General features: G+C 45.0%; 1 protein-coding gene and 1 non-coding gene across 3 annotated transcripts in view; one reads left to right on the top strand and one right to left on the bottom strand.

Annotated features, from left to right (window-relative positions):
- Window positions 1-26,081, bottom strand: part of ACTR3B (actin related protein 3B) — a 136,050-nt gene extending 109,969 nt beyond the window's left edge. Inside the window, exons 1-2 of one of the 2 annotated variants that reach the window (XM_030198436.1) lie at window positions 25,675-26,081; window positions 14,473-14,528 (exon numbers count right to left, since the gene is read on the bottom strand). In XM_030198436.1, coding sequence (XP_030054296.1) covers window positions 14,473-14,528; window positions 25,675-25,718 — 100 coding nt within the window. In that variant the 5' untranslated portion in view covers window positions 25,719-26,081. Of the gene's footprint in view, window positions 1-14,472; window positions 14,529-22,148; window positions 22,222-25,674 lie in introns of those variants that run through there. The other variant, XM_030198426.1, reaches the window with a different exon arrangement.
- Window positions 13,240-13,310, top strand: TRNAG-GCC. The gene has a single exon. It is a non-coding gene; the product is annotated as a tRNA-Gly (tRNA).
- Window positions 26,082-26,802: the final 721 nt, after the last annotated feature.

The raw sequence follows: 26,802 nt of genomic DNA, 5'->3' as shown, positions 1-26,802 counted from the left end.
GGGAGAAGGCCACTGGGCCACCAGGAAAACTTTACTTGTTCAGGGGGAGGGGGGTTAGGGCCTTTTTTTCTTTCTTTTTTTTTTTTGATAACCCAGAGCAGTGGATTTCATATAAAAGGTCCCAGGTACACATGTCGCCACTAGCCCTCCAAAACCCACCAAAAACCTACTGTACCCTACTGTACACCACTACTATAGTCTTTATGCATGCAGGTGTCACTTACATGTGGGTACAGAAGACTTTTGGTGGGTTTTGGAGGGCTCATACTTTCCACCACAGGTGTAACAGTTAGAGTTGGATATGAGCCTGGGCAGTGGCGTAGCAAGGGGGGGGGCGGGGGGCGGGGGGCAGGGGGCGGTCCGCCCCGGGTGTCAGCTCAGGGGGGGTGCTCCCTGCCCGCTCCCCCCCCCCCCGGCGCATGGACACCCCCCCCCCCCGACCAACTCCTGCACCCTACCTTTAAAAAGAATATCGGAATCCGAGGCGAGGCGCAGCGCCCCGCGCCTGCACGTAAAAGAAATGGGGACCATCGGGCCTTCCCTCGCTCTATCTGTCCCGCCCTCCACTGACGCAACTTCCTATTTCCACAAGGGCGGGACAGATAGAGCGAGGGAAGGCCCAACGGTCCACATTTCTTTTATGTGCAGGGCAGGCGCGAGGCGCTGCGCCTCGCCTCGGATTCCAATATTCTTTTTAAAGGTAGGGTGTGGGAGTTGGTCGGGGGGGTCTCGATGCGCCGAGGGGGGGGGATGTCATCGTGCTGCACCCGGGAGGGGGTGCAATGGTGAACTGCCCCACCCCAGGTGGCAGCCCCCCCTGCCAAGCCACTGAGCCTGGGTTCCCTTCTCTACAGTGCACTGCACTGATCACTAGGCTACTCCAGGGACCTGCTTGATGCTCTAACAGGACTGACATAACATCTGAAGCTATCAAAGAGCTGATATGTACTGTTTTTTTCACATCTTTGGGGGGTGGGAGGGGGTCATACCTCAATCCCTCCAGTGGTCATTTGGTCATTTAGGGCACATTTTTATGACTTAGTTGTGACTGAAACAGGTCTAGAACAAAATGTCTAACTTTTAGCCCTGGACATTTTTGCTCTGTTCCATTATGGGAGAAAAACATCCACTTTTGGGAACGCCCAAATCCCACCCCCAAAATGCCACCTTGTGATTTGGACACACTGCATAGAAAAATATCTCAAAAATTGGTTTCGAAAATAGCAATTTGGACATTTTGGCAAAAAACATCCATCTGCTACTTGAGCCCCATAGTCAAATACAAAATAATACAAAAAAAATGCTTCAAGTTGAGCCTTAAAGCTCTGAAGATTAGGATGTTCTGTGTTGCTAAGCAAGAGGCACTAGAGTGATTCATAGCTTGGTCTCCTGCTCGATGATCCACCTGGGATTTGTTGGGATGCTAAATGTTTTCTCTTCTATATATATCTGTAAAGACAGAGCTGAGGCTTCAAACAGGTATTGAGTAATTGGATAATTTATCCTTCTGTATAGCATAAAAACGGCAAACAGTGGGATGAAAAACATATAATATCACAGTAAATGATGACAGAGAAAGACTAGAATGGCCCATTGAGTCTCCCTACCACAGCTCTCATCCCTCCTCCTGTTTGAGACTGGAGTCTTTCTTTTACGGTATGAGGGGATGATGCTAGACCCTCAGGGCTAGCTTTCGGTAGGGGGGCCAGGCCAGGTCAAGCCTAGCAAGGTTCCCACTGACCCACCAGAGTTCTGTATTCACGTTTTGTGTGTGTGTGTGGGGGGGGGGGGGGGGGGGGGGGTTAGAGATCCATCGAACCTCCAGGACCTTGAGTTTGGAGTGTAGGGGGCCTGAAAGCATGCGAATGCATGCTAAACAGTTTCCCCATTCCTCCCCAATGCCCTGGCAGACCATAACACCAGCTCCAAGCTGGCATAGGGTTTGCCGCGGGAGCAGTGTCCTTGTTTGGCACACGGCACGCTGGCCGCTGAACACTGGGGAATATTAATGGCCCTGTTTAGAATGCATTTGCATGCTATTAGCATTCAGAGCCAGCAAGCTTGTTTTTTCACACACTCGCTGGCTCTGAACATTTTGCAAGAGCAAGTGCGGGCGCTAGTCTGGCGCTAATGGCCTCTAGCCCGCAGGTCAGCTGCTTGTTACTAAAACTGCTATTTGTTTCTGCTGATTTAAATTCCCTTTCATCCTTCTCCAGCCTCTCACCCTATGGTCTAAATTTCTATGTAGTCTTCCTGAGACACATTAACACTTAATTACTTAATATTTCAAGTAGTTTTGCTACACTTGATTATGCTAAAACTATCATACATTTAGCCAAACTATAAAAATGATTTTTATTGAACGTAGTAACTGTGGCGATTTATCTTGGAAAGACCATTTGGAGGCTTAGATCTTGCCCCGTCTCCAGCTCACTGCATTGAAAAATGAATTGGATGAGCTCAAGGAGGAGTTTGCTGCAATTAACAGAATCTTCTCCACCAATAAGAACCTTAATAAGTAGTCACTATTCCCACAAAGAATAAAACAATCAGGAATAGATGGGCTACAGTGGGCTGTTGAAGAATACAACCTATGACAAAGAGACCCACAGTGCTAAAGATACCAATACAAAATGCCTTTGCTGCATTAAAAAATTATGACAGCTCTAAAATGGAATCCAAATTAGTGCAAGAGATGATGAAAGATATACACAAAATCCCCAAGGCACTGATACGACAAATCAAAAGATAAAATGAGTACTGTTGGGAGACTCCTTTTCAGGAATGAACTGAGAAACACAGTCCAAAGCCCACAAATGTGAAATGTCTTCTAAGATCATCAGCTAGAAGAAATATGAACCTTATTTATTTATTTTATTGTATTTGTACCCCACATTTTCCCACCTTTTTGCAGGCTCAATGTGGCTTACAGAGTATGGAAATGAGAACGTCATTACATGATTTAAGAAAACAGTCGATCATAAGCTGAGGTGAAAGAGGAATTTAGGTAGAAGGTGTTAGGTAAGGTCGTGTGATACTAAGAGGCATATTTTCAAAGCACTTTGGGAGGCTAAGTTCCATAGGTTTCTATGGAACTTTGGGAGGCTAAGTGCTTTGAAAATATGCCTGTAAGTATCATCAAAGAAGAAAGTAAGGATTCTGCTACTGAGTTTATAATCTACCTGGGAACAAACAACTTGGCCAGAAACAATACCATTTTAGCACAGAGAAATTTCCTGAAGTTGAGAGAGGGTCTAAAGCCCTGGTAAGGACTGTTACATAATCAGAAGCACGGCCTGCTCAAGGCATGCGCCAGGTGAGCACTGGTTCAGTGCACCAAGCTTGAAGGGCACCCAAAGCCTGACTCACCTGGTCCACCTGCAGAGCCCAAATCTCTACCACCTCAGATCGACAATCTCTCTCTCTCTCAGCCCCCTCCCCCATCATATGTGGGATCTGGCAGCTCCCCAGTGTATTTTTCAACACTATCTTCTCACACACAGCCCCGGCAGCAGCTGGCCAATGGGCTGGGCGAGAGAGAGAGAGAAGGGAAATTTACCTGATCTGGTATGAGATGCAGTGGTGTTCCTTGGTCAGCTGCCACTTGGGGCAGATCGCTGCTGCGTAAACTCCCCCACCCAGTACAGCGACACCCCCCAGGTGCAGAATCATTCCCCCCAGCACATCACCTCCAACCTCCCCCCCCCCCCCCCGGTGAATTGCTCTTACCTCCTGGGGTGCTGGGAGCCGGTTCCCTGCTCCCTCTGCCCCAGAACAGAAAGTAACATCAGAGGGCGCAGGGAAACGGCAGAGCCAACAGCCGTGCAGCTGCTTCCTGCACCTTTCCTGCAGCATGCACCTGGGGTGGACCGCTCCCACCTCCCTGCCCTCGGTACACCACTGGAGAGATGTTGGACCCAGGGAGGGGGACAGAGGGGAGGGTGAGATGTTAAACCCAGACCTAGAGTTTGAGGAAGGAGGGATTGAGAGTTGGAGGGATGTTGGACCCCAGGGTGGAAGGGGAAGGAGACCTGCTGGAAAATGGGAGGGAGGATGGAGAGATGTTGGAGAATGGGGTGGAGAGATAAAGGGGAGGGATGGAAAGAAGAGAGAATAAGAGATGTCAGATCATAGGGTGGAGGAGATAGAAGAAAGAAAGAAAGAAAGAAAGAAAGAAAGAAAGAAAGAAAGAAAGAAAGAAAGAAAGAAAGAAAGAAAGAAAGAAAGAAAGGAGAGATGTTGAATCAAAGAGTGGAGGGGAGGAAGAAAGAAATTTTAAATCACAGGGTTGAAGGAGAAGAGGGAAGGAAGGGAGAGATTTGTCAGATCAAGGAGGGGAGGGGGAGAAAATGCTAGACATTGGGGGAATATATGGAGACTGAAGAGAGATGTTGGACATGGGGGAGAAGGGAGTCAAAGACAGGGCAGATGCTGGATCAAGGGGAGGGGTTGTAAAGGGAGTTGTTGGACATTATGAGAACATAGGAAAATGGAGGGAAAATGTCAGATAAAGCCTTGGTGGACTGGTCACTATGTCATCCTCTACTCCTGCTTTGGCTTCTTTGTTTGCATCTTCATAGAGTGTGTCTTCCTGCTTCTGCTGTGGATATTTCTTGGGAAGATGTCAGACACAGAAAGGGAAATGGGGACAAGCTGTATATAGGAAGAGAGTGCAGATACTGGACATGAGGAGAGATCAGGAGGAGACTGCAGATAGTGGACACATCAGAGGTGTGAACTGAGAAATAGAAAGGACATTCTGGACAGGACTGTGGCTTTTTCTGAAGTAATTCCTACATGGGGGAGGGGAGAGGAAAGTACGCAAAACTGAGGAATTCAATAAGTGGCTTGAGTCTTGTTGTAAAGAAGAAGGTTTTAGATACATAGGAGAATGGGGTAATGCATGGAAAAATAACAGGCTGTACTGTAATGATGGGCTACATCTTTCTGTGATGGGGATCCTTGGAGAGAAATTCAGACAGTATGTTTCTAGACATTTAAACTAGAGGGTGGGAGTGACAAAAGGAAATGAGGGATTTCGGAAAGTCACCCCCAGAATAAACATGATAGCAGAGGGAAAGGTCATGTAAATATAGAAAACCACCTAAACTCACTAAGGATCTAAATGAAATCACCAACGAGATCAACCAAAGCCTCCAAATAATGCACTCTTGGGCAGATGCATTCCAACTAAAACTTAACGCAGAAAAAACACAATGTCTCGTACTCACCTCACAACATAACACAAAAAACTTCACCACCATAACCACACCATACTGCTCCCTCCCTGTCTCACAAAACTTGAACATTCTGGGAGTCACCCTTGATCGAAACCTCACTCTTGATACCCACGTGAAAAACACGACAAAAAAGATGTTCTACACCATGTGGAAACTCAAAAGAGTAAAACCTTACTTCCTGAGATACATCTTCCGTACCCTGGTACAGTCAATGGTAATAAGTCATCTGGACTACTGCAATGCACTGTACGCTGGGTGCAAAGAGCAGACAATCAAAAAACTCCAAACTGCCCAGAATACGGCCGCCAGACTCATATTTGGAAAAACTAAATATGAAAGTGCAAAACCTCTAAGAGAGACATTTCACTGGCTCCCACTTAAGGAACGCATTGCGTTCAAGATCTGCACGATTGTACACAAAATCATCCACGCAGACGCCCCAATCTACATGTTAAACCTCGTAGACCTACCTCCCAGAAACGCCACAAGATCATCCCGCAAATTTCGCAACTTGCACTACCCCAGCTGCAAAGGACTTAAATACAAGCTGATGCATGCCTCTACCTTCTCTTACATGAGCATGCAGCTATGGAATGCATTACCAACAGACTTGAAAGCAATCAACGAAACAACTATCTTTCGAAAATCTCTGAATACATTCTTCTTCAACAAAGCCTACAATGAGAACCTACAGCCTCACTAAGTCACCTCACCAACTCACTCAATTATGAACACTTACCTTCTATAACTACCCTTTTCACTCCCTTCCTTCTTCTTTTTCCCTTCCTAATCACTACACATTACTATCTGAATCTGATCTGCTATCCTGAAATAACAATGTTAACAAATCTATGTAAGCCACATTGAGCCTGCAAATAGGTGGGGGAATGTGGGATACAAATGCAATAAATAAATAAATGTGCACAAATGCTCGTAGTCTAGGTAAAAAGTTCAAGACTTGCAAGCCCTGATGTTTGAAGAAACTTGGATATTGTTGCTATTACAGAGATGTGGGATGTGGTTCAATGATTCCCATGAATGGGATGTAACTGAACCGGGCTATAATCTTTTTAGGAAGGATAGAGAGGGCCGAACAGGTGGAGGAGTGGCTCTGTATGTGAGAGAGAATATCAGAGTGGCTGAAATGCGGGGAACCTGGGGAAAAGAAGAAGCTTTATGGATTGTCCTGGAAAGAGAAGACAGAACCTGTATCCACACGGGGGTTATCTACAGACCTCCTGCGCAAACAGAGAAGTTAGACAAGGATCTGATAGAAGATATTCAAAAGATTGGTATGAAAGGGGCGGTGCTACTGTTGGGTGATTTCAATTTATCTGACATGGATTGGAACATCCTGCCTGCGGAATTGGAAAGAAGTAGGGAGATTGTGGATGCCTGTCAAAGTGCCTTGCTCAGACAAATGGTAACGGAACCCACGATGCTGGATCTAGTGCTCACGAATGGAGGTATTGTTTCCAATATCCAGATGGGTGCCCACCTATATAATAGTGATCATCACACCGTATAGTTTGATATAAGGGCGAAGGCAAAGGGCGGATGCACAAAACTCAAAGTACTGGATTTCAATGGGCAACCTAAAACAGTCTATACTGTGAATTAGTCCTGCAGGACATGCCCTATCACTGAGCACTATTGCATATTAAAAAAGAAAAAAAACGACACATAGCATCATCACACCGCTTAAAGTTTGTAGGTTCACTAGTAATAGTTTGTGGTTTTTATGAGTAATAATAGTTAAAATTGAATGCCAAGAAGTGTAGAGTGATGCATTTGGGGTGCAGAAACCCGAAAGAGAGAAATCGGATAGGAGGGGAGAGATTAGTAAGCTCGACTCAGGAGAGAGACCTTGGGGTGTTGGTGTCTAAGGATCTAAAGGTGAAGAAACAAAGTGACAAGGCAATGGCAGTGGCCAGAAGGATGCTAGGCTGCGTAGAGAGGAGCATATCCAGCAGAAGAAAGGAGGTGTTGATGCCCCTCTACAAGTCATTGGTGAGGCCCTACTTGGAGTATTGTGTTCAGTTGCAAACCATACGAGGAGAGACTTGCTGACCTGAACATGTATACCTTGGAGGAAATCTGCAAATGAACCTTTTTTGGAGACAGGAAGGCGGTAGAACTAGAGGACATGAATTGAGGTTGAAGGGGGGCAGACTCAAGACTAATGTCAGGAAGTATTTTTTCCGGACAGGGTGTTGGATATGTGGAATACCCTCCTGCGGGAGGTGATGGAGATGAAAACGGTAATGGAATTCAAACATGCGTGGGATAAACACAAAGGAATCCTGTTTAGAAGGAATGGTTCCACGGAGACTTAGCGGGGAAAAAAGGGGCTGATCTGAATATTTTTTTTTTTTGTTCAATAAATTTATGGTTTTCTTCTGCTGATCTGCTTGGTTGTCTTTCCACAATACAAACAGGACACATATTTGCTTTGTGTGTTTGAGATAAAGTTTAGTCTCCGTGGCTAACTGTTAGCATAGAATGTTCCATAACTAATACCATCAAGCATGAGTTTATTTATAGGCATTTGATATACTGCAAATTTGGTCCCATACAGGCAACTAAGTAGTTGCATTTAGGCCTTCTAATTTTCAGTAATAGCCAGAAAAGCTGATAACACAGCCCCAATAGGGTTTCCAGTTTAAACCAAAGAAACCCCACCCGCTGTCCTGTTTCGGCAATGCAGTGATGTTTGGATGCCTTTATCAGAGTGGGATAGATGTCTGTCTTCTTTCATCCATTCCCGGAAGTAGCAATATTTGGCAGACAGATCATTTCTAGCTTTTCTTATCAGCTACCTTTCTTGTTTTTGTAGTTTGACAGCTGCAGTGCCTTGGACTGTTTCCTCTTTCCCTGCAGCTTTGCTCTGAGTGTTGTACTTTTGATGTTGTGATGTGCAGTTGGGTTTAGACTTCAGGGGAAAAGGTTTTGGGTTGTTTCCTAGAATAAAGAATTAGAGGGCTATCAGCTTTAAACTACACAATTGAGAGAGGTAGCTAATGAGGTAGCCACATAAGCATCTGTGTGTGCCCAACCCATGCCAAATTGGAGTTACCACCTGGCTACCGCGTGGCTCTTGTGGTAATTTCATTTTTTTTGCACGCCTCAGATACGTGCATGCGAAAAATCATTTTTATTTTCGGACACGCATATTGGACACGCACCAAGTGGCATTTGACACGCGTAGGTCATTACCGCCCGGTTACCGCACAAGACTTTACCAATAGGTCAATGGCTGGTGGTAAGGTCTCAGGTCCAAAATGGACATGTGGCAATTTTCATTTTGCCACACGTCCATTTTCAGCAAAAATTTTAAAAAGGCATTTTTTTTGCAGGTGCACTGAAAAATGATTCTGCATGTGCCTACACTACCACAGGCCATTTTTCAGCGCACCTTAGTAAAAGGACCCCTAAGCGCTACAGTAGTAATTTTTAGTGTCTTCTATCCAGGGATGACAAATTTGATCACACTGTGATTACTGCCTAGCACCCCCATACCATTCCCCTTTGCACCAGCTCAGATTAGATTGAGTTCTTCCCCCTCTGGTTCCTTTCTAGATCAACTGCACCTTGAAGCAGCCATTTGTGGCATCTCAAAACCTTACGTTTCTAGCATGTCCTGATTAGATATTTACCTATATCAATAGTGGAGCAACTGCTTACCAACAGCAGGATCACATTGAGAGAAAGCAGCAAGCCGCCAGACAGAATAATTTTACACAGATCAGAAATAAATGTCCTCTTTTTGAGGACATGGCCGGGCAACCGGGTGGGTTTTGCCAGCCTACCCGTTTGTCCGGATTTGCGGACAAACAGGCAGACTGGCAGGCGGATGGGCAGGCGGGCGTCCTATCCTCCCCTCTCCTCCTTTACCTTAGCGTGGTACCCTGGTGGTCTAGTGACCTCTTCGGGGCAGGAAAGAGCCCCCTCTTTCCTGCCCGGCACCAATTCAAATTTGCTGCCAAGAGTTCAAGTCGTGGCCTCACGAGACTTCCGCAGAAAACTTGCAAGGTCACTGCTTGAACTCTCGGCAGCCATTTTGAATCAGCACTGGGAGAAAAACATTCTGCAGAAGCACCGGGCAGGAAAGAGGGGGCTCTTTCCTGCCCCGAACAGGTCACTAGACCACCAGGGCACCACACTAAGGTAAAGGAGGGGAGGGGAGGGGTAGTGAATGGAGTCATGTGGGTGGAGAGAGGCTGTTAAACTGGGCAGGAGATCTATATGGGGGAGGGATAAAGGGAAGCTGGCTTTCTTTGTGAGGGTCAAAGTCATAGGGGGGGCGGGGTGAAGTGTGACAAGGGGCGGGGCAGGGTGTGACAAGGGGCGGGATGGGGCATGTGTCCTCTTTTTTTGTTAGGGCAAATATGGTAACCCTAAGCAGATCTGCTCAGTTACCCAGTTCCATGAGGGAGACATTTTGGCCAGTTCTGGGTTTAAATATATCCCAAAGCAGTGTAGTTCCTGATTCTACCAATTGAAATCAGTGCTGCAAGTCCAAAATGCACCATAATAAGGTTGTCAGAAATCCAGGACTGGCCTGACATCTCCCTCCAACTCCTGGGATTCCACTCAGGCTATACTTACCTTTGCTTTAATGTTTCCTTCTTCCAAGATTACAGCTCCTGCTGTCTAGGGGCTACAGCACAGACTGTAAAATGAGTATGGGTGTGGTGGTAAAAAAATGTTATTTTGTTTAGAATCCTGTGTTTGTAGCTTTTTACATTTTGTTTTCATTTTTTACAATTGTTAATTAAGAGGTGAATGCAGTAGCTGCCCCAAACAAACAAAAAACAGCTTGTGAAAAACCACCCCAACCCCAATGATGACAACTCAAAATCTCAAATGACTACTACTACTAAAGCATTTATATAGCGCTACCAGACGCACGCAGCGCTGAACATTTGACATAGAGAGACAGTCCCTGCTCAAAGAGCTTACAACCCACAACCCAGACCCCACTGAACCCCTCCATCCCCAAACACCCCAAGCACCCACATAATGCAATGTATCACTCCCCAGTTCTACCAAAGAAACAACTGAACCCTCTTGGCACATACTGGGGATATCAGTAGTATAGTATCAGGGCAGGAGCGATCTCTCTTTGCTCCCAGACCCATTGCTGTCAGGTTTTCAAAGCAGCAACTAGGTTTGTGAGCCCTTGGACCGCTGCCAAGGAGCGGCAGTGGCAGGCAAAACCACCCCAACCAGCACTGGGCTAACACACACACAAAGCAGGGACTGCAGACAGGGATAAGCAAAACAGGAACACACTGGACAAGAACACTTGGACTGGAACACAGGACTGGAGCAAGGCTTCACCTGCACTTGACCACCCTTCCCCAGGAGTTGAGCCCCTGGGTGCAGGCGGCCGGCAGGACTTACCGGACTGGGCAGGAACTGGATACCAGCAGGAAACACACAACAGAGTCAAGACTACAAGCTGCCAGGCAGCCACTAAGACAGAAACACAGACAGGAGGGAGTCAAGACTAAAAGCTGCCAAGCAGCCACTAATAAAGAACACAGACACAAGACAAGGAAATGCAGACCAGAAACTAGACTAGGAACTAAACAATAAAACCAAAGCTAACTACACACAAACAAACAAGAACCAGGCAAGAACACGGAATAAAACTGGACTAGGCAGAAGTGCACAGAGCACACCCACATACCAGGGACCTTAGACGATGCAAAGACAAACACAGAAGTTTCTAGGTGATTAATAACGCCCATCAGCTGCTAAAACTCAGCTGCAGCAATCACAAGGCAACTAAGGGTGCTGTTCAGGTACAAACAAGGAAAGCAATTCTGGCAGCCCGGAAGATCTGGACTGAACTGGGCTGAAGTCTGGAATGGGTGACAGTAAACAGACAGTCCATTGCAGCCACCAGGTCTGGCCACCAGAGGGCGAGGTGAGCACAGACAAGGAAACGGTCCCAAACGTGACAATTGCATTGAAGCAGAGGTAGCTGTAAGGCCCTGGAGCCTGCCTCAAGCTAGACTGGATAGGTGGGGAAATAATAAAACAATGTTTATGTTAATGAGAATGTAGATCATTATCAAGTATACGAATGGGGTTCACTGTGGAGGGACACACAAGCTAAAGGCTCACTTACAGCAGGGTCTGAGGAAAGGGGAAGTAGAAGGAGTAGGCTCTTGAACAACACCAGTAGGTGACGTAGATAGGAACAATCTCTTTATTTAATTATACACTCAACTCAACACAGCCGTGTTTCGGCGCTACAGACGCCTTCTTCAGGAGTCTTGTGATATATAAATATACGAATATTAAGCTCAAAGAGAATGAAAGCAAGGCTTCTGCTACAATTGTAATCCACTGCCGATGCAGGAAAAAAGCTCAGCGTATTCAATTGCACTTCTGTCGCCTACTGGTGTTGTTCAAGAGCCTACTCCTCCTACTCCCCCTTTCCTCAGATTCTACTTTTCGTAGGAATTTGTGTACCTCCACCCTTGTGGTGGTTTCGCTTGCTTCACTTACGGCAGGGGTCATAAGTGTAGCCATACTGGGTCAGACCAATGGTCCCAGTATCCTGTTTTCTGAACAGTGGCCAAGCCAGGTCACAAGTACCTGGCAGAAACCCAAATAGTGGCAACACTCCATACTACAAATCCCAGGGCAAGCAATTGCTTCCCATGTCTGCCTCCAGGAATTTGTCCAAACCTTTTATAAACCCAGATACAATGAACATGTATGAGATCTATTTACATTCTCTGCTTCCATTGAATGGAAATTTATATATATATATATATATATATATATATATATATATATATATATATATATATACACATGTAAGATCTATTGTGGAAATCCTGAAAACCAGGCTGGGTTGTGGACCTCAAGGACTGGATTTGAGGACCCCTGGCCTAAAGCATCAGATACTCTTGGGCCATCCCTGATTAGTGCATATGCTAGGAGACAGTAATTGCATCCATATTGTCACTACACTCAATGCATGGTATAGCATTTTTCAATGTGATAACCGTACAGCAACTTGTTGGGAATACCACCAATAGTTAACACATGGGCTTTGAATTTACTACACATTAAGCTATATAGTGCAATTTGAGCTGCTCGCGCAATTCAGGTCATATTCTGTATCGCGCACACAACTTCTGCTAAAGGCCAATTAACAGCAATCAAACAAAACAAAAAGCACCAAGGGCCTTCAAAGAAAGGGGATAAAGTCTTTAATTGTATACGTTAATGAAGCAATATTTAAATGGACCCAACACGGTCCGTGTTTCAGCGCCCAGCGCCTGCATCAGGGGTAGCAAGAAACAGCTGATTACACCTCCATTATCCTAAATGCAGAGGACTTAAATACAAATCGATATATGTGTCCAGCTTTCCCTACATCTGCACACAGCTGTGGAACGCGCTACCAAATGCTATAAAGATAACACACGACCTATTAACTTTCCAGAAACTTCTGAAGACCAACCTATTCAAAAAGACTTATAATACGAATACTTCACAAAACACTTAAAATCTAATATGTATCAGATCAAGCCAACATTGACTTCTCCAATCTGGATACTTTAATTTACTTTAATAATATTGAATGTTTTAACATATCCTATTCTATTCTTGTTATGAATCATTTACCTATTTCTCCCAATTCATTTGATGTTTATTATCATATTTAATCCATGTGATATTTTCATGTACCTTGATTGTAACACCTTTTTGTATTTATCAATCCGTTAATGGTGATCACCATTGCGGCATAATGTAAGCCACATTGAGCCTGCAAGTAAGTGGGAAAATGTGGGATACAAATGCAGCAAATAAATAAATAAATAAATATACTGCAACATCATATGGTCCCCTTTACACAAACTTGATTCTACCACTGCAGTCCTTCAGTGGTAGAATTCTCACCTGCCATGCGGGAGGCTTGGGCTCGATTCCCGGCCAATGCAGCTAGTCTTCCTTCTTTCAAATAAACCAAGCATTGGTGGTTCAGTGGTAGAATTCTCGCCTGCCATGCGGGAGGCCTGGGTTCGATTCCCAGCTAGAGTCTTTCTTCTTTCAAATCCAGGACTGAAGGACTACGTGTGATCAATCAGAATATCTATCAAGTTTGTGTGAAGGGGACCATATGACGTTGCAGTATATTGCTTCTAAACATTGTATTGTTTTCACAATACTGCCGCATGTAGTCAGCTATTTCTTGCAACCCCTGACGCAGGCGCTGGGCGCCGAAACACAGACCGTGTCTGGTCCATTTAAGTATTGCTTCATCAACGTATACAATTAAAGACTTTATCCCCTTTCTTTGAAGGCCCTTGGTGGTTTTTGTTTTGTTTCTTGGCTTTTTTGTGCTTTGCTCCCTCTCTCTGTTATACCACAATTAACAGCAATCAACTACACTAATTGGCTTTAATTAGAATTTACGCTCACAACTTGCTAAGCATATTCCACAAAAAGATGTGCGTAAATTCTAATGTGCGCAGCCAAAGAGGGGACGTGGCCATGGGCATCTCTAAAAATTATGCATGCTCTTATAGAATACACCCACTCCACACCTTAGTCGCCGGCATTTATACCAAGTTTTACTTAGTGTAAATTCCCACAACTATATTTACTCACGTGGACGGGCCCTAGGAGTATTCTATAAACCATGTCTGAAGTTAGGTGCAAGTTTATAGAATACACCTAGGCATACTTTTTTTTCAGCGTCAATTTTTACGGTGCCATATATAGAATCCAGTCCTATATATAGAATCCAGGGGAATGTTCACAACTTCTAAAGTACTATCAGTTGTGTGTGTTAATTGGAACACCAAGGCATCAGCCACTGATCTGGTGTATGTGATGCTGCCTAACTTTTGGCATGCCAAAGTGGGCTTGTAGTAGTATACTATAATGACTTAGATTAACCTAATTACTGTTATATAATTTACACCCCGTGTGCCCCACTGAGACACCTAATTTGAGGCGCCCAGTTATAGAGCCCAGCTTATGTAAAATGCTGACCTTTTCTCCATCTGAAAAATCATAAAATGACTCTGGAGAAGTTTTAAATACTATGTAATACCGCCAAACTTCAGTACAGGCCACAAAATCCCCCAGTGTTTTCTGCTACCTTCTCCCCATCCTTTACATTTTACACTGCTCTCCTTCACCAATCTTGGGAGCAACGGTATGGTACATCTCAAAAGAAAGCAGAAGGCTTACTTACATGATGGGATAATAAATTGGGGTTCTGTATTGCCTGCATAACCCAGCTTTGTATATCTGTGGAAAAATAAAAAAATCAGATCTTTAAAATGGTGCTATGAACTTATTTTTTTTGTTAAGTTACATATTTATATTATTTTAAAGGCAAGGTTGGAAAATCCCACGTGTCTGATTAACTGCACACTTAAAACTCTGTGTGGTTCCTGCTGCTAAGGGCCATAAAGAGGACCAGATGCCTGCTGAGGCTTAAAATCCAGTAGCAGTAAGAACTAGGGATGGGCATTAGTTTGCAACAATATGAGAAATATCAATGACATATCCAGTGGTGTGCTGGTAAATTTTTAACAACAGGCTCTCTCCCCGGTCCACCTCGGCGCCCCCCCCCCCCCGATCCACCACTGCGCCCCCCCCCCCCCCCGTCCACCACTGCGCCCCCCCGTCCACCTCTGCGCCCCCCCCCCCCGTTCACCTCTGCGCCCCCCCCCCGTTCACCTCTGCGCCCCCCAAAATTGCAGAGCTGGCTATAGCCAGTGGGTGGGGGGGGGGCAATGCATTACTCTCTCCAGGAAAAAAAAAATTAAATGATCCCAGGTTCCAATCTAATTCATGTTTAATGTGGGATAAAATGCCATAAATAAGTAAATAAATATAAACTTTTAATGTTGAGCACCTGATTCTCAAAGTGAACATATTCCAAACACTATAATGAAAATAAAATGATTTTTTTCTACCTTTGTTGTCTGGTGACTGTTTTTCTGATCACGCTGGCCCAGTATCCAATTCTGCTGCTATCTGTCCTCCTAACTCCGTTTCCAGGGCTTCCTTTCCATTTATTTCTTTTACTTTCCTCCTTTCTTCTTCATTTCTGGTCCTCAGCTTCTGCCTATTTTCTTCATCCATGTGCAGTTTTTCTCCTTTCTTCCTTTTCCCTTATCTTATCTCCTTCCTCACTCTTCCCTCCCCTCCATCTATGTCTAGCATTTATTCTCTCTCCCCTCCTCTCCCCCTGCCCTCCATCCACCCATGGCCAGCGACCCTTCTCTCCCCTGCCCTCCATCCACCCATGGCCAGCAGCTCCCTTCTCTCCCCTGCCCTCCATCCACCATGGCCAGCAGCTCCCTTCTCTCCCCTGCCCTCTATCCACCCATGGCCAGCAGCTCCCTTCTCTCCCCTGCCCTCCATCCACCCATGGCCAGCAGCTCCCTTCTCTCCCCTGCCCTCCATCCACCCATGGCCAGCAGCTCCCTTCTCTCCCCTGCCCTCCATCCACCATGGCCAGCAGCTCCCTTCTCTCCCCTGCTCTCCATCCACCCATAGCCAGCAGCTCCCTTCTCTCCCCTGCCCTCCATCCACCCATGGCCAGCAGCTCCCTTCTCTCCCCTGCCCTCCATCCACCATGGCCAGCAGCTCCCTTCTCTCCCCTGCCCTTCATCCACCCATGGCCAGCAGCTCCATTCTCTCCCCTGCCACCCCCTCCCGACTTGTTCTGCAAATTCTCCTGCTTCCTCCCTCCCTCCCGATCAGGTCCCTCACCGACCCTACCTTGACCATCATATTCTTCGGGGCAGGCAGTGTTGCCTGCCCGCTGCCATCGCTGACTTTCCTCCGCCGCCCGATCGCGCTTCAAAATGGCCACCGAAACTTACAGAAGTCTCGCGAGGCCGCCTCTGGAAGTCTCGGTGGCCATTTTTAAAGCGCAAACAGGCGGCGGAGGAAAGTCAGCAATAGCAGCGGGCAGGCAACACTGCCTGCCCCGAAGAATTCGATAGTCAAGGTAGGATCGGTGAGGGACCGGATCCGGAGGGAGGGAGAGCCGGCTCGCCCTTTCCGACAACCGGCTCGCAAGTCCGGCCAAAATTTAACAACCGGATCTTGCGAGCCGGAGCGAACCGGCTCCAGCACACCACTGGACATATCCCATGTTGTTATCAAATGAAAACAAGCAGGAAAAACCCACAAAAATTACTGTTTTATCGTTTTCCATTAATAGTGCACACTCTTTCAAGAGAGTGTGCAGCACTTGCAAAGGCCAACGAGCTTGTGCACAACTCTTTCAAAAAGAAAGCATCCTCTTTGCACATACCCCCAGATTCTATTTTCCGCGCGATTCTGTGCGCAAATCTAGGCGCATTCTATAAAACAAGCTGTTGAGCATTGTTAGCAGCTCCTAACAAGCAATAACAAGAACTGGCAAAAATTAGAATGTACGCATGTACAAGGCTAAGCGTGTTCTGTAATGTACTGCGCCTAAATTCTAACGCACGCAGGCAAAAAGGGGCATGCTTAGGGGGCGTGGAAATGGGCATCTTGTGGGCGTTCCAAAATCTACATGAGTTGTTATAAAATATGGGCCAGTACGTGTAAATCTATGTGCAGAGATTTATACCAGCTTTTTGTTGGCATAATGTACAGCGCTGCGTAACCCTGGCAGCGCTATAGAAATGCTAAGTAGTAGTAGTAGTAAATGGACGCACATAGATTTAGTCACATGAACTAAGCACCATGCATACATCTATGCATGTTATTTAGAATATGCTTAGGCGTCATTGCCTATCGCACGTTAAGTTTAGGCGCCATATATAGAATCTGGCCCATAGTGTGCCCTCTTTCAAATCAGTGTGCATTCGACTTTGCTCCCATGATGAAAAAATGGCCCCATGAAAACGAATCAATCAAACATTCTCAGAAACAACACGAGAAAAGATACAAAACGAAACATTTTCTGGCTGCCCATCCCTAGTAAAAGCAGGAGAAGAAAGAGTAAGATACAGGAGGAGTGAGAACTGGAGTTGCACGGGAAGAAAAAGAAAAAGGGAAAAAACATTGATGGAAAAAGGAGAAAGAAATATCAGAAAAAAAATGAAATGGGTCAGAAATGTTTTCTTAAAATCCCCTCCAACTAAAAAAAAAAAATCGGCACCATTTTCTCAAAGAGTTTTCTCTGCTCTTCTCCCGTCCGATGTAATAATCTATTCCACAAAGTGGGCAGAATTTTTGTACTCCACAAGACTATTTTATTTGTCTAGTAATAGCAAAAAGAAACCTTAGACAACTTTCTTTCCTGTATAAATTACAGAGCTGGAAAGCTGCAGAAATGCCCGTTAGGTCAAGTTTCTTAGCGAAAGCTGCTAATCCAAAATTATGAGGTAGTCTATTCCTTGGCTTACCAAAATAGACAGGTTACTGTCAACAGTCAACTTGCTAAAAACATCCTGTTTTGAATATAACTTTATACAGATCTGGGAAGTTCTGATGCATCAAAATGGCAAAAAATGCAAAACGACTGTAGAAATGGTGCCGCAAGAACCACAATAGACCTACATCTGCTTCCAAACCATGTATCTAATGGCTAAAACCAGGTATGTAGAAATATACATGCACAGAATTATGGATGAATATTGCTACATGATCTGTGCATTCATAGGAACATTTTCCAAATGGCTTTGCATGCCTGCAAGCCTAATTTAGATCCTGCAGACAGCAGACCCCATTGGCTGGCCTAACTTACAATATTCTCTCTAATAATCACCCAGGATACGATTAGGTTGGACTATTATTGGCGGCTCTTCAATTTTGTAGGAAGCCTTAAATTGGCGACACAGCAAACAGACTGCTGAAATGTTCAACAATTTTTAATAAAGAGTGAAACAATACCTTGTTGTTATTTATTATATTCTAACCATGCTTTTTCATTTTTTAAGCTAAATAACTGGAGAAAGAGAGGGATTGAGGCTGAGACCAGCCAGATTCATATGGGTTTGGGTTTGCAGTGTGAGAACAGACTGTTACTGTGGAGATGGAGCAGTCTCTGAAGTCTATAAAATGACTGGGCTGTCTTGGACAAAGCACCTGAGGAGTTGTATTAATGTTAAATTTGTATCACTTTGAGCAGGAGCAACATAAGTAAATTGCCCTGGCTGGATTTCTGCCATGTGAGAGGTGGGATTCCCTCCTGAAAGAAGAGGGGGAGTTTTGTGTTTCAGGGATGCTTTAGAGGCTGACTTCACAGTGGTATTACTGACAGCAGGGTCACTATCAGGCTCATTATTGAAAGAGAAGGACGTCCATCTTTCGACACAAATCGGAAGATGGACGTCCTTCTCACAGAAACGTTCAAATCGGTATAATCGAAAGCAGATTTTGGACGTCCCCACTGCAGTCCGTCGCATGGATGGCCAAAGTTCACGGGAGCGTCGGAGGTGTAGCAAAAACTGGACTTGGGCGTGCCTAAGACTTGGACGTCCTTGGCCCATAATCGAAAAAAAGAAGGACGTCCCTGACGAGCACTTGGACGTTTTCACCTGGACCTGTTTTTCTTATGACTAAGGCACAAAAAGGTGCCTGAAATGACCAGATAACCACCGGAGAGAATCAGGGATGACCTCCCGTTACTCTCCCAGTGTTCACTAACCCCCTCCCACCCTCAAAAAGCATCTTTCAAAATATTTTGTGCCAGCCTCAGATGTCATACTCAGGTCCGTGACAGCAGTATGCAGGTCCCTGGAGCAGTTTTACTGGGTGCATTATTTCAGACTGCATCTCCTGCTATGTTCATGTTGGCAATGCAGGAATTCCCAGTGGCTAGCTATGCCTCTAGAACATGGTCTAGAATCTCAGCTAACTATGCCTTTCACAGCCAGTCCAGATCACAGTAAACATTGTTTCTTTCCTGTGGAATGACTCTCTCCCCAAGCTTCCAAGCCAGCCGGAGTCCCAGAGGCAGACCTTGAAAACAGTGCTGATCAGGATCATCCTCCCAAATGTAGGAGAAAGATGTCGAGTGGTTACGATGATATGTAGGCAGTATTAATTGATGGGGGTTTTTTTAATGTTGTTCTTAATATGCATGTTTTTATTGGTAGCTGCTTAGGATGTCAACAAGGTAGACGTTTTAAAAATAAATAAATAATCCAAGCTTCAGGCAATTAAAGTGTTTGCTGCAGCTCTCATAAAACATCAGTCTTGGGTAGACAAATCCTGGGCTATCCTCAAGTATTCCTCATGCAAAGAGTCAACAGGCAAAATTTTTCCCACCCTTGTATCCACTCACTTTTAGGGTCCACATACTCTTTAGTTGTACCTGTGGCCTATACTCTTGTAATATCACCTAGCCTACACAGTTCATATTGAAGGCGTGGCATTGCAAAAGTCAAAGTGCAAACCTCCTATATCTTGGTCACTGAAAGGGCTGCACAGTCATATTGCAAGCCTGCCCCATAGTTACTACTACTACTATTTAGCATTTCTATAGCGCTACAAAGCATACGCAGCGCTGCAATTAGTTAGCCCTATGCATAGGCGGTCGGTGGCCCAACTGTTTGGGGAGGCTAAAGGGGGCGGGGCTAGGGGTGGAGCTTAAATCCATAATTGTCTGATAACACACAGAAAAAAAAAAATAAAAGTCACAATTAATGCCTTTTATTAAATTTAGATATTAGATATGTATCATATGTCAAAGAATAAAGTGGTTGCTCAAAGCATATACTAATCACAATCGCTCAACTGCAAAACACTATGCACAACTTTGTGCAAAAACACATTCAGAACCTTACTGTACCATAAAAATTACACTGGACAGAACCTAATACACCAATATACCACCCATACAGAAAATGCAGACCGTCAACAATATGAAACAAGGGATCATAATATCACAATTCTCATGTACAGCCACAAAACACCCTAATTCATGTTTAATGTGAGATAAAATGCCATAAATAAGTAAATAAATATAAACTTTTAATGTTGAGCACCTGATTCTCAAAGTGGACATATTCCAAACACTATAATGAAAATAAAATGATCTTTTCTACCTTTGTTGTCTGGTGACTTTGTTTTTCTGATCATGCTGGTCCAGTATCCGATTTTGCTGCTATCTGTCCTCTTAACTCAGTTTCCAGGGCTTCCTTTCCATTTATTTATTTAGTTTCCGTCTTTCTTCTTCATTTCTTGTCCTACATCCGTAAGTAAAAGCTGGGCCCTCCGCAGACTTGACTGTCCAGTGGATCTAGCTTCTGCCTATTTTCTCCATCCATGTGCAGTTTTTTTCCTCTTCCTTTTCCCTCATCTCATCTCCTTCCTCTCTCTTCCCTCCCCTCCCCTCTATGTCCAGCAATTTCTCCTCTCTCCCTGGGCCCTGCCCTCCCATCCATGCTCCTCTCTCCCCTGCCCCCCTCCATTCGCCCATATCCAGCAATTCCCCTCTCTCCTTGAGCCCTGCCCTGCCCTCCCATCCATGTTCATCCATGCTCCTCTCTCCCCTGCTCCCCTCCATTCACCCATATCCAGCAATTCCCCTCTCTCCCTGAGCCCTGCTCTCCCATCCATGCTCCTCTCTCCCCTGCCCCCCTCCATTCACCCATATCCAGCACTTCCCCTCTCTCCTTTAGCCCTGCCCTCCCATCCATGTTCATCCATGCTCCTCACTCCCCTGCTCCCCTCCATTCACCCATATCCAGCAATTCCCCTCTCTCCCTGAGCCCTGCCATCCCATCCATCTCCCTCTCTCCCCTGCCCCAACTGCCTACCCTCTTCTCCCCCCCCCCCCCCCTCAAGATCCCTTTCCTTTTTTTTTCTTTTAAATTTTACCTCCGAGTCTGGCAGCGCAGCGTCAGTGAAAGCGCTCCCAGTGAAAGCGCTTCTCTTCGCTCAGTGTCCCGCCTTCTTCTGACATCATGACATCAGAAGAAGGCGGGACACTGAGCGAAGGGAAGCGCTTTCACTGGGAGCGCTTTCACTGACGCTGTCGCTGCACTGCCGGACTCGGAGGTAAAATTTAAAAGAAAAAAAAAGAAAAGGGATCTTGGGGGAGAGAAAAGGGCGGGCACTTGGGACAGTGCAAGACTCATGCGGGAGGACAGCTGGCTGAGGAGGCTTAGCCTCCCCAAGCCTCTTATACAGGGCGCCTATGGCCCTATGTATGGGCCTCATCAGAAGAAACTTACCTGTAACCTTAGAGGTAAGGGACCTATGTCCATAGCTAGAGTAATGTGATTGCTTCATGATGCATCTATGAAGACATACAATGTGGTAACACGAGGAGAAGTTGTAAATATGAGAGGAGGGCCATTGAGCAAGAGATGCTTTCTAATGAGGCTACCGCCTACCATGATACAGAAAGCTCCAAAAGGCACAATGCCACTGACATCCACAAAGACAGATATTCTAGAGAAGTCCCTTGGATGTGACAACGTGGCCGAGGATATTTCTCTGAAGAGCAGGCACCAGCTGACTGTTGTGAATTACAGCATAATGAAAGGCTGCTAGCACAACAGGTGAGAAAAATAGCATTCCAGGAAAAGCAATCTGAGTAGACAGAGGCTGGTACGGGCTATTCATGGATGTATTAAAATTGTGAAAGAACAGAGATGAAAGGGCAGCTGCAGCTCCAACATCAGCAAGACCGGCCATCCAGCTGCTACTTCTCTCTTTTTTGTAGCTAGACCTCATTCCGGCTCCCCTATGGCTGAACGACCATCCTGACTTCTTTGGAGCAGGTTGCAATGCCATGCAGTTGATGAGACAGTAGCTCCCTTAGAGATAAGTGGTACCTCTTCAGGTGCCTGTATGGGCACATGCATCTCCACAAATGTATAGTACATAGAACATTGTAAAAAAAAATCCACTTATTCACAAGAAATGTCTGTGAATCAAGTCTATATTTGCAGTCACACTCACTCATGGAGGTTCTGTGCTGGTCTTTCCACCACTTGGGCTGCCTCCTCTTCATTCTCTGCCAGCTCAGACATATCCCCTCAGGAGGAAATGCCTGTAGGCGAGGGCCACATTATAGAGCATGCAGCAGGCCACAAAGATGTCACACACCTTGGGGGAACTGCACAGATCTCCCCAAAGCGGTCCAAGCACCTGAAGCAGTATTTGAGTAGATCAAATGTTCTATCTATTATAGCCCTTATCTGGTGGTGGACCTTATTGTACCATTCTTCTGCCTCATTCTTGAAAGCCTGTGATGGCTCTTTGAGGACAACCGCTATCACTTGCATGGGAGAAGGGAAAGAAAACAAATGAATTGGGCATTGTTGAGTTGGTAGGCTGCTCTTTGTAGCTGGGAGTTTCCCGATGCCTGGTCATATTGTGGAAGCTGAAAGCGAGTCTTCTGTGGAGAGAAAAGAGCATTGATGAGGTATAGTGTGTGCTTGGGAAGTGGTTGCTTACCTAGAAGCGAGCTTCAGGTGGCCTGTACGTTCTCAAATTTGTCAGTATTCCTCACTGTAACAGAATGTACTCAATGTAGGCATCATGAGGGAAGCCTGAAAAGCTCAAGAACATGGGATCTTGGACATAGCAGATTGCCTGTAAGTTGAAAGAGTGAAAGGCCTTTCTGTCATGGTAGTTTGCTTTTCTCTGTTGAGGTGATCTGATTACTACAAGGGTGAAATCAGTTACCCCCAAACAGTGGTGCAAAAATGAACGCTCTCATAGAGCTAATTCTTTGTTTGTTGTTTCTGTAGCACATCCTGAGGAAAGGCAATATATTCAGTGTAGCTGATAAAGACCTTCAGAAAATGAACAATGCAGAGTGAGGCTGCAGATTGGCAGATGCTGGCTGTGGTTGCCACAGTGGACTTGAAGCTGTAGTCAAAAAAGCAAGGACTGTAGTGAATGGCTTGGAGTGTCCCGATGAAGAAGACAGCAGAAGCAGAAATGGATCTGATTATCTAAGTGGAACCTCCTGATGCATATTTCCTCAGATAGGTCCAGGAACTGGGTCCTGGGCCTGTAAATCTCATTGTACAGATACATCCTTATGGCCCTTTCTATGGCCTGTACGTCCCAACATAAGCCCTTGGAGAAACCACCCATTAGGATAATTATTGTCAACCAAGACCCCACCACCATCACTAGTGCCACGGAGAGAAAGACATCCACTCATGCTGTCACAGATATACACCTAGCCACCAGTGGTGTAGCCACAGGTGGGCCTAGGTGGGCTGGGGCCCATCCACTTAGGACTCTGGCACACCCAACAGCAGCACACGTTTAGTGGTAGCTGGTGGGGATCCCAAGCTCTGCCAGCTGAAGACTTCCCCCTGATGGTAATGAAAACACTACTCTCCATGATACTGCCAACTGAAAATGCTCAGTTTTCAGCGCATGCCTGCTGCAGACTGCCAAGATGGAAAGAAACGTTTTCTCACCAGCTGAGATTTTTTTTGGGTGGTGGGTGAGGGGAGAACACTTAATGCCCACCTACTTCTTGCCTAGGCCCACCCAAAATCTGTTGTCTGGCTACGCCCCTGCTAGCCACACAGTACGACAGAGAGCAAGAGCAGGAGCAGGCAAAGAAAGAGAAGAGAGAAAAGGTGAGAGGATAGGAATAGATGGACTTTAAAGCAGTGGTTGTCCACAATAAATAGTCATGAGATTTGCATACCAAGAAGGCAGTGCATGCAAATCTTTCTCATGCATTTTCATAGTGGAGATCCTGAAAATCCAACTGGTCAAGTGGTTTCCAATGCCTGGGTTGAAAACCACTGCTTTAAAGGATAGAAAATAATAAATGAAGAGGAAGAAGCAAAGGTAATCAGGGCAAAGCAAACCCCAGCAAATCTCTACCAATAAGTATCTTGCCAAGCTCCAGAACAAAAAAGACAAGTTCACTGCTGTTTGTGCATGACGTGTAGCAGGATTAAATGCTGACATTTACATTTGTCACATAAAATGTGTATGGCTCTTCTAAAATGAGTACAGCACATATAATCCGAAGAATTCTACAAGAACACCACCTCCAAAAACCTCTAAATTCTTGCATTGCGCCAGATATATGTGTAACAATTTCAAGACTATCATTTATTCATGTGAAATACAAATATTTATTTTATTTATTTGTATCCCACATTTTCCCACCTATTTGTAGGCTCAATGTGGCTTACATAGTACCGGAGAGGCCTTTGCAAGCTCCGGTGTGAACAAATACAGGGTGGTGATGTGGTAAGCTCAAATATGATGCTAAATCTGCCATTTACACATATGAACAATATGTATCTCTGCTAAAACTGCCAATTAGATTGCATAAAGAAATTCATATTGTTGCTTTGATAACTGGAAGCCCTCACACCTAATTGGAAGATAAGGCCTGATTTATCAAACAGATGTGGGCAGTTCACATAAAATATGCCATTTTTTTTAAATAGGGCTTTGTAGAATATCATAGATTTCATTAATGTCCTGGTGACAAGGCCTGATTAACAAAGGCTTTTTCTCCCATTCAGTGTCTACTGGAGGGGGGGGGGCAGGGGGGAGGCTAACAAATCAGACTAATATGGTGTTTTACTTCAGACCTAATAAAGTTTGTTAAGAATGTGGTTGATCTTCGGTGAAATTTCAGTCCAATTAAAATGATGTTCTACATTTCAATTTTAAAAGCTTTTGTGTTGTTTTTTTTTTTATTTAAAAGCGGATCTCCTACATAACAGTATATAAAATCTAATCCAAAAATGAATAATGAGTACAAATTACTGTGAAGATTAGGTTCTCTTTCTAAGCAAAACTTCAGGTTAATTCTTCTAAGACATTTTGTTACGGTATCTATTCAAATCTAACCCTAGGCATTGGAGCCGACTCTGTGGGTGTTGTGGGTGCTTGAGCACCCCCAATATTGAGAACATTCCTTGTATGTGTCCAGGGAGGGGTTATTTCCATTGGGCTTAGCACTCCCAAAATTTTTGAAATGTTGATTCTATGACCCTAGGAACATCAGTGTAATTGGGTACATATTTTATTTATTTATTGTTTGCATTTGTATCCCACATTTTCCCACCTCTACATATGTGTATGTCCAGCAGTCTGTCACCAGCAGAGTTCACTTATACTGGCAGCAGCACCTGCAGATTGTTGTATTCGATCATATGTTATTTCTCAGGGGACTTAAAATGCCTGTGTAATGTGTCTTTTATTTATCTACGATTCACTACGGAGTGACAAAAGAAACCAGAGAAGCTGCTCTGCCAACCTTGGAAACAAGCTGCAATACACCTCCAAAAATAGCCAGCACTTAGAGTTTTCCAGTACCTAGCTTAGTAAAGCATTTATATGGGGGAAGAGTTCTTCGTTTTTCGTGAAACCTGTGAAAATATTAAAATAGATCTATAGGAAAACAATAAATAGAACGAGCTAACAAGGCTATACCTCAAATCATACCCTACGGTTAAAGCATTACTGCAATTAATTGTTGACTACTTACCCAGTGCCACAGTCTATGACACAAGGAGGCAGGTGCCCCGCCATAACTAGGAACCAAGAAGGAAAGCAGCTCCCCGTTCAGATCATGAAGTCCTTCTTTCTTACTCCCCCTGTGCTCAAGCCGAAGCCCTGGGAGGCAGAGACCCTGCAGAGTGCACTCAGCCTCCGAGCCAGCTGACAGCTGCACTGCTTCCAGAGTCAGAGGCAGATCCACTATGCTCATGCTCCCGGATGTGCTTCCTACCCCCCACCCTGTTGCTCCTCGCTACAATTTGGCACCTGGAAAGAAGTTCTGATTGTCAGCCCGGTACTTCGAATAGCAAGTGGCAGTCAAAACGACAGAGGAGCCAGCCAAGCCTTCACTGACGTCCTCTCTCCTCCTGGTAAATCAGCTCTGAACACCGGCTGTGCTGTGCCCATCCCCCAACAACCATTTCAACATAACAGATCCTGGCAGCCTTCTCCCACAAACTCAAAGAACCATCTAAGGACATCAGATCCTATGTACAAATAGCCACAGCCCACACCACCTACTGCTTTGCAGCAGAATTTCCTTCATAGGGATTGGGTTTAGAGTATTTTTTTTTCTTTTTTCTCGTTTATAAAAGTAGACAGATACCAAGGGGCCCTTTTACTAAGCTGCTTCAGGCTCTAACCGGCACCTTACACAGCAAAAATGCCTAAAAGCAGGACGCGCTAAAACATTCTGTATTAGTTTTGCCATCTGGCCACATAAGCACAGTGGTATTTATTTGGGGGGGGGGGCTGCCAGGGTAGAGAACAGGGGGATGGGACTTGATAGGGGGAAGTGACTTTGCCCAGAACCACAAGGCGCTGTAGTGGGAATCGAACCCAATTCAGGGGGCTAAAAGTCACTTTGCTAACCACTAGGCTAATCCGCCACTGATCAGCTAGCATGCAGACATATTAACACAACATTAACTGGTTAATGCAGGAGCCCTTAGCTCTTCCTAAACAAGAAGCAGTATTTGCACCCGTGATAATTTTTTTTTTAATGGCCACACGCTAATGCTAACATTAGCTCATGGCCAAATAAAAGATATCACAAGATATCAACGATAATATACCATATACAAAATAGAACTATCTGAAATAAACAATGGTATAT

Source organism: Microcaecilia unicolor, chromosome 1 (assembly GCF_901765095.1).
Source record: "Microcaecilia unicolor chromosome 1, aMicUni1.1, whole genome shotgun sequence".
Classification (NCBI taxonomy): domain Eukaryota; kingdom Metazoa; phylum Chordata; class Amphibia; order Gymnophiona; family Siphonopidae; genus Microcaecilia; species Microcaecilia unicolor.
This window is presented reverse-complemented; position numbering and strand designations above follow the sequence as displayed.